This window comes from Opisthocomus hoazin, chromosome W (genome assembly GCF_030867145.1).
Source record: "Opisthocomus hoazin isolate bOpiHoa1 chromosome W, bOpiHoa1.hap1, whole genome shotgun sequence".
In the NCBI taxonomy this organism is placed as follows: Eukaryota; Metazoa; Chordata; class Aves; order Opisthocomiformes; family Opisthocomidae; genus Opisthocomus; species Opisthocomus hoazin.
The window spans coordinates 20,413,060-20,426,194 of record NC_134453.1 but is presented as its reverse complement, the minus strand read 5'-3'; the positions used below and the strand labels follow the sequence as shown (position 1 = coordinate 20,426,194).

The 13,135-nt window shown below is 50.0% G+C and overlaps 1 protein-coding gene across 2 annotated transcripts in view; it reads left to right on the top strand.

Moving 5' to 3' along the window:
- LOC104335612 (unconventional myosin-Vb) overlaps positions 1-13,135 on the top strand; it is a 177,919-nt gene that overhangs the window by 55,544 nt on the left and 109,240 nt on the right. For both annotated transcript variants that reach the window (XM_075446518.1, XM_075446517.1), the window contains exons 6-8: positions 368-511; positions 1,438-1,519; positions 10,380-10,487. In XM_075446518.1, coding sequence (XP_075302633.1) covers positions 368-511; positions 1,438-1,519; positions 10,380-10,487 — 334 coding nt within the window. The remainder of the gene's footprint in view (positions 1-367; positions 512-1,437; positions 1,520-10,379; positions 10,488-13,135) is intronic.

Here is a 13,135-nt window from a genome sequence, read left to right as displayed (position 1 = left end):
TCCCTCCCTCTCATGGGGCGTCATTGCCCATGTCCCCTCCAGGAAAGCTGCCAACATTGACTGTTTGTAAACAAAGGTGGGGACATCCTGTAAGAGAAAACAGGAGTGCTCTGGCTGTTGGGATGTAGATGCTGTAATTACTCTACAAATACTCATTGCTGTTAATGCATTTTTCTTCCATAAAAGTTCTGGAGACACCACATTTTCAGTGAAGAGTTGTCCCCAAAGTCACATAGTTGCCTTGCCTTCTAGATCTGGGAAGGGGTTTTCCTCAAATTCTCCCATGACTGTTTGTGACACTGATTGCAAATTTAAAATTAAAAAAAAAAAAATCTTAAAAATGAGTGTTTAATTTTGTTCTATGCAGGCAATTGGAAATGCTAAAACAACAAGGAATGACAATAGCAGCCGCTTTGGGAAATACGTTCAGATCGGCTTTGATAAAAGATATCATATCATTGGTGCCAACATGAGGACGTATCTGTTGGAAAAATCACGAGTTGTATTCCAGGTGAGGAGCTGTGCTTTCCTCCTCCTTTTCTTCCTCTTGAGTACTGTACTCCAGGAATTTAATAGTCTGGATCTTCTCTTTGGGTTTAAAAAAATGGCTTTAAAAGTAGCTTTCCTGGTGGACACAGCTTCCAGATGTGTCTTTCGGGCTCAGTCTATTGCAGTTGTTCTTGATGGTCCCAACGTGGTGACCTTGTTCTGGAGGAGTACGTACCTGGGAGACTTGTTGGCCTCTGGTTGTTCCCTCTGTCTGCCCGAGGCTGGAGCCCCACAGAGGGACTGCTACTCCTGCCCTGGCTGCTGGGCAGGGATGGAAAGCCTGCTGAGATTTTTACTGCACCCCGTAAAAAGCCAGGAAGAGCAAACTGCAGGCAACAGTAGTGTATTTTTGAACATTGGAGGAGAGGTGGGAGAAGGGTTGAGGAGGCTGCTGTCTCTGCTGTGGCACATCCAGTGGGTTTCTTATGCGGGGCTCAGGACAAGCTTGCTTTGTTTGTGCTGGAGATCTAGCTCAGAAGTACCTGCAAAACTTTCGTCGTTACACAAAAAAAACCTGCAACTACAAAAATCCTAAAACCAAACGACCTTGGGAAACCACAAGTGTAGGCCACCTCTTGATATTGCTATTGGTTTGCAATGCAGTGTTTGTTAGCTAACTTTGCTTAGGGATAAGGTGTGGAAGGTAATGTGAAGTTATTTATTTCCTTTGCAGGATGGGCAATGTGCTTTGGGCAGGGCTTGGCACCTCCTTTTTCCAAGGTGGCACAAGGTCCCTGTCCTCTTGGTGGCACTGAGGAGGTCTTGATGGTGGGAAGCAGGGGAGGGGTGGGCTCAGGGTGGCCCCAGGCCCAGTGGGTGCCGGGCCGAGAGTGGGAGCACTGCTGTAACCTCTTCTTGCTTCTGTTAACTCAATGTTTTCCCCTGTAGGCAGAGAATGAGCGTAACTACCACATCTTCTATCAGCTTTGTGCCTCAGCGAGTCTTCCAGAGTTCAAAGACCTTGGATTAAGTACGTACTTCTATCTCCCTGCTTGCCAGTGGTGGCTGCCTGGGTGTGATGGCAACAGGAAAACATTCTGAGGTTAGAAATACAGGTCATCGATGAGGTTGTGTGTGCCTGATCAGTGGGAGGAGGTAAAGGGAGATGATCTCCAAGGGATGCTTCTCCCCAGTGGTGCACAGGTTTGCTCACACCAGCTCCAGGGATGTGGTACCTTGGATGAGACGCCAGCCCTTGTCACCTCTGCTGTGCAGCGGCTTGCTGCATGGAGTGCATGGTCAGTGCACCAGTTGCCCTGGTTGGTGCTGTTGGGCTTCTGCAAGCGCGGCTGGTGGGTAAGAGCTGTTGCTGGAAGTTAGCCATGGTGGAAGAAGCCTGTGTATTTTGTAGAAACTGCCTGCAGAACCACAGTGAACCACATGCCATGGTAGATGCCAGCTGGTGCAGGGAGATTGTGGGTTAATATTGTAGGAAACTTGCATGAAGATCTACGTTTGGAATGAAGTGTGAGTATGGGTTCATAGTAAGCATTTAAAATGGTGAGCAAGGCAGGTTGTGATCCCAGCACAGAGCATCGTGCCGCTTCAGAGTCTTGCAGAGCTTTCTGTCGTGGCTATGGAGAAGTGGTAGGTTGAGAGAGGGAGGCTTTTGGTTTCTGGGTAGTTTTGGGCTTGTGTTAACGACTTTTTGGGTCACCGTAGGCATGTTGGTTACGCTTACCACGTGTTGGTGCTGAAATAGAACCACTCCAGTGTCCCAATCCGATATTGGGGAGCTTTCGATGCGATCCCAGGAGATGAGATTAAGACGCAAACACAGTCATATGCTGTGCAACCTTGTAAACTTTATTTTCGGTGAACCGGGAATCGGAGGTCTGGCGGGGACGGCAGCGGGGGGGGGAAGACGAGACAGGGGAAGAAAAAAAAAAAAAAGGGTAAAGTCAGAAAAACCCCAGCGGGCGAGGAAAAGAAGTGCGGGGGGAGAGGATCAGTTACCACCACCACGGATTCGACAATGTCCAGCGATGTCCGGTTGGCTCAGGCGCTGTGCAGGCGTGGAGCCCCAGCGAGAGTAGAGCCCAGCAGCCAGGAGGCGAGCAAGAGGGCGGCGAGGAGCATGTGCTGCCCTTTTATAGGGGCATTTGCGCATGCGCAGAGCATGTCTGCATACGTGCAGTTCCTGCCATGCGTGCTGCCCGCTTAGACAAGTCCGTTTTTGCCTGTCCACGGGCTACTCTGTGCGCAAGCGCTTTCCTGCAGGTTGTTGTGGCGGCTTCCTTCCAGAGGCCAGCAAGAGATGGCAATAGCGATGTCAAGACAAAACCAGTTTGTAGCGGTCTTCTACATCCAGTTCTTGCCCTGTTGTCACCAGTAAGCCTCGGTGCATTGTCAAACTGTAGTCCATACTCTGCCCAGTGACACCAAACCAGACAACCGCATTCATGAGTTTAAGGCATAGGAGCATGTCTGAGACTGTCTAGGTGTAACCTTTAATGTCTGTCCCAGGACACCTGGGTGGGAGGTGGAGGCTTTGCATGGTTCACTCTGCACCAGCTGTAGTGTGAAACCTGACTCTGTAGGTCAGTGCTTCTGGTGGACCCTGGGGCTCCTTTTGGTCTCTAAGGGTCCCAAAATTATGTTCTTCTGACAGCGGCTTCCCAGCTACCGTCAGAGAGCCTGTCTTTGGTCCTGTTGCATGCTCACAAGACCTCAGACCACACCCCTTCAAGAGTTTCTGCCATTGGGTTAGATGCTTCATTTTAGCAAAGATACCCTGAGTAATGATGTTGTCCACTGGCATCTTAAATTGCAGAAATAAATTATTTCAATCCAGTCTGGGAGACAAGTTGATACGAGAGAGCTCTGGCCGTGAAACCAACTTCCTCTTCTTGGGAACGTGTGGATCAGAGGAAATCTCAGTCTTTGTTAACACAGCTCTCTAAAAGTGTCATCTATACTTGTGGTGACTGGTAATACTGAAGGCTGAGAGCTCCCTGTGATGTGCGGAATCAAACTTGACAACTCAGAGAGTTATAAAGCAGGTATGTTTATTGCAGCGCCAGCCACAGAGGATGTGGGTGAAGGTGAAGCTCCATCCAGGGGGTTGCCCAGGACAAGTCAGACAGCCCCACGTATTACAACTGCCTCAGCTAAGAAAAAAAGGAGGGTCATTGTCATAGGTGATTCCCTTCTGAGGGGAACAGAGGGCCCGATCTGCCGACTGGACCCATCCCACAGGGAAGTCTGCTGCCTCCCTGGGGCCCGGGTTAGGGATGTTGCAAAGAAACTCCCTGGTCTGGTGCGGCCTTCTGATTACTACCCCCTCTTGGTAATGCAGGTTGACATGGATGAGATAGCAGAGAGAAGTCCCAAGGCCATCAAAAGGGACTTCAGGGCACTGGGGAGACTGGTTGAGGGATCAGGGGCGCAGGTGGTGTTTTCCTCCATCCCATCAGTGGCAGGGAACAGCACTGAAAGGGGCAGGAAAACTCACCTGGTTAACAGGTGGCTCAGGGACTGGTGCCATCAGTCAAATTTTGGCTTCTTTGATCATGGGGAGGTGTACACAGCACCGGGCCTGCTGGCGACAGGTGGAACTCAGCTATCCAAAGGGGAAAAAGGATTCTTGGCCACGAGCTGGCAGGGCTCATTGAGAGGGCTTTAAACTAGGTTTGAAGGGGGAAGGGGACATTGCCCAGCTCACTAGGGATGAGCCCAGGCTTGGCGTGCCAGGGTCAGGGGTGAGACTGACAGCCCAGCTCAAGTGTGTCTACACCAATGCACGTAGCATGGGCAATAAACAGGAGGAGCTGGAAGCCATTATACAGCAGGACGGCTATGACTTGGTCGCCATCACAGAAACATGGTGGTACAGCTTGCATGACTGGAATGCTGTCATGGATGGCTACAGCCTCTTTAGGAAAGACAGGCCAACAAGGAGAGGTGGTGGAGTTGCTCTATATGTGAGGGAGCAACTGGAATGCATTGAGCTTGGCCTGGGGGCAAATGAGGAACAAGTTGAAAGCTTGTGGGTTAGAATTAAGGGACAGGCTCACAAGGGTGACATTACGGTGGGTGTGTACTACAGGCCACCTGACCAGGAGGAGGAGGTTGATGAGGCCTTCTACAGGCAGCTGCAAGCAGCCTCACAGTCACAGGCCCTGGTTCTCATGGGGGACTTCAACCACCCTGACATCAGCTGGGAAGACCATACAGCTAGGCAGGCGCAATCCAGGAGGTTCCTACAGAGCATCGATGATAACTTTCTGATGCAAGTGGTGGAGGACCCAACAAGGAAAGGCGCGTTGCTGGACCTTGTGTTAACAAACAAGGAGGGACTGGTGGAGGATGTGAAGGTTGGAGGTAGACTTGGCTGCAGTGACCATGAAATGGTGGAGTTCAGGATCCTGCGTGGAGGAAGCAGGGCGATAAGCAGGATCAAAACCCTGGACCTCAGGAGGGCTGACTTTGCCCTCTTCAAGGAGCTACTGGGAGGAATCCCGTGGGCCAGGGCTCTCGAAGGCAGGGGGGTCCATGAGTGCTGGTCGCTCTTTAAACGTCACTTCTTCCATGCTCAGGAGCAATGCATCCCCCTGAGAAAGAAATCGAGCAAAGGAGGCAGGAGACCTGCATGGTTAAACAAGGAGCTTCTAGCGGAGACCAGGTGGAAGACAAAGGTCCATGGAATGTGGAAAGAGGGGCAGGCCACTTGGGAAGAGTACAGGAATGTGGTCAGAGTGTGCAGGGATGCGACGAGGAAGGCCAAGGCCCACCTGGAATTGAAGCTGGCAAGGGATGTCAAAAACAACAAGAAGGGCTTCTTCAACTACATGAGCAGCAAAAGGAAGGCTAGGGACAACGTGGGGCCGCTGCTGAATGAGGCGGGTGTCCTGGTGACGGAGGATGCAGAGAAGGCAGAGCTACTGAATGCCTTCTTTGCTTCAGTCTTCAGTGCTAAGACTGGCCCTCAGGAATCCCAGGCCCCGGAGGTAAGAGAAGAAGCCTACAGAGAGGATGACTTTCCCTTGGTCGAGGAGGACTGTGTGAGGGATCGCTTAAGCGATCTGGACGTCCACAAATCCATGGGCCCCGATGGAATGCACCCACGAGTGCTGAGGGAGCTGGCGGATGTCATTGCTGAGCCACTCTCCATCATCTTTGAGAGGTCCTGGAGGACAGGAGAGGTGCCCGAGGACTGGAGAAAGGCCAATGTCACTCCAATCTTCCAAAAGGGCAAGAAGGAGGACCCAGGGAACTACAGGCCGGTCAGCCTCACCTCCATCCCGGGAAAGGTGATGGAGCAGCTTATCCTGGAGGCCATCATCAAGCAAGTGGAAGAAAAGAAGGTTCTCAGGAGTAGTCAGCATGGATTCACCAAGGGGAAATCATGCCTGACCAATCTGATAGCTTTCTACGATGACATGACTGGCTGGGTAGATGAAGGGAGAGCCGTGGATGTTGTCTACCACGACTTCAGCAAGGCTTTTGACACAGTCTCCCATAATATCCTCCTAGGGAAGCTGAGGAAATGTGGGCTGGATGAGTGGTCGGTGAGGTGGATTGAGAACTGGCTGAATGGCAGAACTCGGAGGGTTGTCATCAGTGGCGCTGAGTCTAGTTGGAGGCCTGTAACTAGTGGTGTCCCTCAGGGGTCAGTACTGGGCCCAGCCTTGTTTAACTTCTTCATCAACGACCTGGATGAAGAGTTAGAATGTACCCTCAGCAAGTTTGCTGATGACACCAAACTGGGAGGAGTGGCTGACACACCAGAAGGCTGTGCTGCCATTCAGCATGACCTGGACAGGCTGGAAGGTTGGTCAGAGAGGAACCTGATGAGGTTCAACAAAGGCAAATGCAGGGTCCTGCACCTGGGGAGGAACAACCCCATGCATCAGTACAGGCTTGGGGTGGACCTGCTGGAGAGCAGCTCTGCGGAGAGGGACCTGGGTGTCCTGCTGGACGACAGGTTAACCATGAGCCAGCAGTGTGCCCTGGTGTCCAAGAAGGCCAATGGGATCCTGGGGTGCGTTAAGAAGAGTGTGGCCAGCAGGACGAGGGAGGTTCTCCTTCCACTCTACACTGCCCTGGTGAGGCCTCATGTAGAGTACTGTGTCCAGTTCTGGGCTCCCCAGTTGAAGAATGATGAGGAGCTACTGGAGAGAGTCCAGCGGAGGGCTACAAGGATGGTGAGGGGAGTGGAGCATCTCCCCTATGAGGAGAGGCTGAGGGAGTTGGGCTTGTTCAGCCTGAAGAAGAGAAGGCTGCGAGGGGACCTAATATATACTTACAAATATCTGAAGGGTGGGTGTCAGGAGGGTGGGGCCAAGCTCTTTTCAGTGGTGCCCAGTGATGGGACAAGGGGCAATGGGCACAAACTGAAGCAGAGGAAGTTCCAGCTGAACATGAGGAAGAACTTCTTCCCTCTGAGGGTGACGGAGCCCTGGAACAGGCTGCCCAGGGAGGTTGTGGAGTCTCCTTCTCTGGAGATATTCAAGACCCACCTGGACAAGGTCCTGTGCAGCCTGCTGTAGGTGACCCTGCTTTGGCAGGGGGGTTGGACTAGATGACCCACAGAGGTCTCTTGCAACCCCGACCATTCTGTGATTCTGTGCAAGGGGGATCGCTCCTCCTAACTTGCACACTGAGTCACAAAGCATGCACCTATTTATTACAAAGCTTATCTAAGTAGGCTGGACTATTGTAATTATTTCTAGGAATTCATTCTCATACTCCACCCCCCTTTAGCACTTGCGCAGTGTCGTCTGGTGGTCGTCTGTGGGGGTCTTCTGGATGGAGGCTCGTAGTCTTCCTCGCTGTGTGCTTTCACCTTTGGCTCAAAAATTCCTGAGTTGTCTGTGTTGGCTGAGTCCCCCACCACAGAACCAGTTTCAGCTAGAGACTTGCTTCTTACAGACAACAAAGTTCTGGTTATCAGTCCTTGTTTCCCTTCGTCTGTCTCGCAAGCAGCCCTTGTTAGCTACATTTGAGCCACAACAGTCCTTGTTAGCAAGATTACAAAGAGCAGAACTAAACTGAATAACAGCGTTTAACTCTAACATAGATGCAAAATTATATAACAAAATTAAACTAAAGCTATAGCAAAATCGAACTAATTGTCAATTCCGCACATCACCTGCTCTCCTGGTGCATCATCCAGGGCATCTTCACGCTTTTGTGACTCTGTCTCTCGACTTCAGTGTCTCGAGGGAGAATGTGCAGTGGCAACAGCTGGTCGCACAGGAGGCGGTGGGTGCTAGGGCTGTTAGCCCACAAAGAAGCCTTCTTGGCTGATTTCTAATTAAAATTTTATGTTGTTGGTGCTTGTCAGTCTCCAGCTGCGCTTTTCCGTGGTGCTTGGGCATTTGCTGTATCCCAGGATGCGCGGGTGTCCATGCAGCCTCTGCATTCGTGTGAAATGGAACAGGAAAAGAAGTGATTTTCTCCAAAATTCAAGGTGTGCCTCTGGTGTTTCCTGCACCTGTCACCTTGCAATAGCTTAAAAATACCTCCCCAAAATGTTTTGCTAGCTGGCGGCTGCGGCACCGCTCATGCACGGGGATGGCTTCTGGGGGATCACAGAATCATTAAGGTTGGAAAAGACCTCTAAGAGCATCAAGTCCAACTGTCACCACAACATCACCATGCCTGCTAAACCATGTCCCCAAGTGCCATATCTACATGGTTGTTGAATGCCTCCAGGGATGGGGACTCCACCACTGCCCTGGGTAGCCTGTTCTAATGTCTGACCCCTCTTGCAGTAAAAAATTTTTCCTAATATCTAGCCTAAACCTCCCCTGATGCAACTTGAGGCCATTGCCTCTCATCCCAAGATGGGGATGTGGGCACAGCGAGTTGCTTTTGTTGCGGTGAACCATAGAATCATAGAATCCTTAAGGTTGGAAAAGACCTCCAAGATCATCAAGTCCAACCAGGCTCTGCCCCGACTTGTTGAATTACTGGTGGGGGACAGTCTTCTGTGAGTGCAGGTGTGCACAATTCACTTATTTTTCTTTCTTTCAAGGGATTTTTTTTGTTGCCAACTTTGCATCAGATTTACTAGCCTGTATTTTGAGATGGCTAGTCAGCCTCCAAATTTATTTCCTCATGTAGGCTGTACCTTACCTACCTGTCAACCTCTTGTTCCCAAGGCTTATACAAAACAAGGAGTATCTTAATGTAAAAATCCACCTTTTATTAGACAGAGTAGGAGGTATATTTTTCCATATCAAAAGTAGGAGCTGTTGTTTCTACTCTGGGTCTTGCACATGCAAAGAGTTGTTGTTACTCTTTTTAATATTGAAAAATACTGGAAAACAAAGAGTCTCTAAACTTACTTGAGCCCAGCAAAGCAGACCAGTAAAGTGTTGGCTCTTCAGTAAGAGCGATCCTAAAGGCTTGATTTTAAACTAGAAAGTAAATATATGACTTAAAATGCAGGAGTTAGTGTGCAGCACACTGCCTTTCAGTGTGGTATCTGACTTTATGATACTTGGGCAGTGGTGTGAAGCAGGAAGAAGTTTTATTTGTTTGCAGTGAATCAAATGGTTTCTGTGGTTATTGCACATGTATTGAAATACAAATATTGGAGTCAGTTATAGCAGAGATGACTTCAGGCAGAAACAGATTCCGATGTGGATGGTTAAAATTGTGACTGGGATATCAGCCTCCATCGACCGCTTGTCAGCTCTGGATGCGTCTTGCAGGGTGACATGCAGTAACATCAAGCTGCTAACGCAATGTACTCTATCACGGGGCTGGGTGAGCTCCTGCTGTGCTGTGGGGGCTGGGACAGCCATCGACTCCCTGACCCCAGTCAACATTTTCTGCCCCTTGTTCCTGATGCTCCGGCAACGAGCAGAGTTATTGAAACCTCCGGGTCCCAGGGCTTTGTATGCCAAAAAGAATTAAATGTTTTTCTTACAGCCTGAAAGTATAGCTAATGCAAAAGCCTGTGGGAGGGCTGGGGACCTTCTGGTGGCAATGTGAGTCAAAAAAAGTGCAGATTGCAGTGATTTTAAAGATTACCAGCAGGCAGATGCAGAACGCACAGTAGGCTGTTTTCCTCCTTATTTTTTCATGATAATTGGGAAATATGCTTGTGAGTGTTAACAATCTTTCTGAGCATTTCTTGGCGAGTCCCTCCTACCTGGTTTGAAATAGGTTGGAGCTGGTGCTGTGAGCCAGTTCTGGGTGGGAAGTGGAGGCTGTCCACCTCCTGCACTCTCCCAGTCTCCACCGGGCCAAACCTGGCAGCCTTGGGCATGTGTCTTTTTATGGTTTCAGCCTCAAATAAGCCCTTGTTTTAAGGAAGGGCAGTTGCATGGGAAGCTTCTTAAAGTGAATATAAATGTTGTGATCTCTTCTTCTATCAGCATTTGAAATGCCTCTCGGTCCCCATCGGATTTAGCTTTGTGTCGTTCCGATATAACTTTGCTAACGCATGGATGCTTAAATGGTGGAATGCAGGCACTGTGAGTGTTTCTCCAGTCCCTTTGCTCCCTGGGTTTAAGGCTTTATGTGGGAAAGATGTTAAAATGTCTGAATTGGGTATGTAAAACAGAATAAAAAAAATGGAAAGGAGTAACCTCAGTATTTAAAGTTATACGCAATAGAGCAGTTATTTGAATCCCAAATATACACCACAGCTCTGCCCTTTGCATGGGGAAGGGGTTTCATCACTGCAAGAAGTCGTTGCAGTCACTAACCAAGATTATACTTCATCGCTTTCGAAGTAAACTGTGGCTCAAAGGAGACAGGTGCCCTTCGGGGATGGGTCAGGGACAGGGACCATCCCAGCGCACGCTCTGGGGAGCGGCTGCGGCGGGCGAGCGCTGCTTGCTGATGTATTTCTGCTCTTTCTTTTCTCCTAGCGTGTGCCGAAGACTTTTTTTACGCTTCTTGGGGAGGTGATACGTCCATCGATGGCGTGGATGATGCTGTTGACTTTGAGAAAACCAGACATGCCTTTAGCCTGCTCGGTAAGGGGTTGCTCGGCTTGGAGCCTTCCCAGCAAAAGTCTCTTGCCAAGGTTTTCAGTTTTTTGCCTGAATTATATGGCTCTCCTGTAACAGTGAGAGGTATAAATTCATGTTCCTATTGACCTAGTTGGCTTTATCTTGTTCTTAAGTATGAGTTGTAGCAGTGTTTCTTGCAGCTAACTGCGAAGCGGCAGTGAAAGGGGGGGAAGACACTGAATTTAAGAGAAACCTAAATAAATCCATTCTGGAGTCAAAGCTGTGCTGCAGCTTTGTCTCACTATTTTTTAAGCCTGTTTACAAGCAGGAAAAGAGCTATTACTCTGCGGTTCAATCTGTATTTGGGTTGAGGGTGATGTCACTTCTTGGACCATCACAGTATTCTACCGAGTAGCTGATTGCTGGGAATAATGAGCTGAGTACATCCTTGCTGTGCAGAGTCCACGTCCACATGGCCAACTGCAAAATCTGCTGCTGCAACAACCACCCGTGCATGCTGCACTGCCGTAGCCTGCCTGCAGCAGCGACTTGCACCAGTGCAGGCTTGGGGCGGACCTGCTGCAGAGCAGCTCTGTGGAGAGGGATCTGGGTGTCGTGGCAGACGACAAGTTGACCATGAGCCAGCAGTGTGCCCTGGTTGCCAAGAAGGCCAATGGGATCCTGGGGTGCATCAAGAAGAGTGTGGCCAGTAGGTCAAGGGAGGTTCTCCTCTCCCTGTACTCTGCCCTAGTGAGGCCCCATCTGGAGTACTCTGTCCAGTTCTGGGCTCCCCAGTTCAAGAAAGATGAGGAGCTACTGGAGAGAGTCCAGCGGAGGGCTACGAGGATGAGGAGGGTACTGGAACATCTCCCCTATGAGGAGAGGCTGAGGGAGCTGGGCTTGTTCAGCCTGGAGAAGAGAAGGCTGCGAGGGGACCTTAGAAATGCCTCTAAATATCTGCAGGGTGGGTGTCAGGAGGACGGGGCCAGACTCTTGTCAGTGGTGCCCAGTGACAGGACAAGGGGCAATGGGCACAAACTGAGGCACAGGAAGTTCCGGCTGAACATGAGGAAGAACTTCTTCCCTCTGAGGGTGACGGAGCCCTGGCACAGGCTGCCCAGGGAGGTTGTGGAGTCTCCTTCTCTGGAGATATTCAAGACCCACCTGGATGCAGTCCTGTGCAGCCTGCTCTGAGTGACCCTGCTTTGGCAGGGGGGTTGGACTGGGTGACCCACAGAGGTCCCTGCCAATCCCAACCATTCTGTGTGTTTATGTGTTTGAAAGGAAAAACAATTTTTTCAGGGAAAAACTTTCCCAGAGTTTATTAATATTTACCTGAAGCCAAATCTTTAAATCGCAGTGGGTTTCAGTGCCTCTCCATTGCGTTTCATCTGTTGGGAGAGGAGCTCATGATGTTTGCAGCCAGCTGTGAAATCCCCCCGAGCAGCTGTATCGCAGCCACTGCGCTGTGCCGGCAGCGAGCATGGGCACTCATTTCAAGTGTTATATCTGCAAACCTTCCCCCCGAGTTTGTCCTCTTTGTATTTTAGGCGGGCTTATTCTCTGTTCCTTTGAGGTGACAGGGGGGTCTTGTCTTTACCCTTCTCTTTTCTGGCTTGTGGCTTTTAACTGTTAATTACTCAAAAAAATGCCTCTGCTCGTTGCTCCAGACTTGCCCACGGGTCTGTAACCCCCAGGCAACTCTCTCCCCATCCCCTTGCCATGTGTAGTCCTCTCTGGTCCACTTCTCTGCCTCTCCAAGCAGACCCCGTGTCTCCTTGCTGCTCCCTATGAAGCACTGTGTGAGCATCTTCCTCCGCTGCCAATTTTGTGATGTTTTTTGGCTCTGCACATGCTGGCTCTGCTTTTCCTCTTTTTCCTTCAGTATTTCCCAGCTCGCTCTGCTTCTGTTTAGGGCCTGGTGAAATTGCTACTACACTTTCTAGTCTTGCCTTTTTATGTGTAACAAGAAGTCAGATTTACCTGCAAATCCCCACCCCAGCCAGGCTTAAAGCCAATTAAGAGTGCCAAGTACCAGCAGAGCATTGCTCCTTTTAGTAACCTTGAAACATTTCTCACTGTGCTGATAACAGAAAAATCCCGAGAGAGAAAGGGAAGCCCTTGATAATTCAAAAACCAGCAGGTGATGTCTCAGACCTTGGGTTAATAGTTAGGACACCAGCACTGAACACAAAAGGGTCACAGAAAACCCAGTTGGGATGTAAAAATGCAAGAACTGGCAAGAAAGCTGTGCACAGGCTGCTGCTGGGCAAAGCTCCTGCTGAGAATGCCTGCTAAAGCCTGCCAGAAAAATGCGTAAAGCAAGGACATCTTACACTCCCGGTGAAACCCCACAACACGTAGCTCCTGTTGAGACACTGGGGACTGTAAGGAAGAGCTTCACATCACCTCCCTGGTGACTTGCTGTAGTCTGGAGGCATCGTGCATTGTGTGCACGGCTTTAATTTTCTCTTCTGTTTGTGGGATGCCGGCAAGAAGTTGTAATTTCTGTGCTTCATTTGTCAGTGAGATCTCACTGTTGGACTACGATCGCAGAGAAGGAACTCCTTGTTCTGTAACAGCCGCAGAGTCCCCATAGCTCTGAACCTGTTTGATCATTATGGAGTAGCATCCTTGATTTCCTGTGCACTCACAGTAGTATTAAACCCATC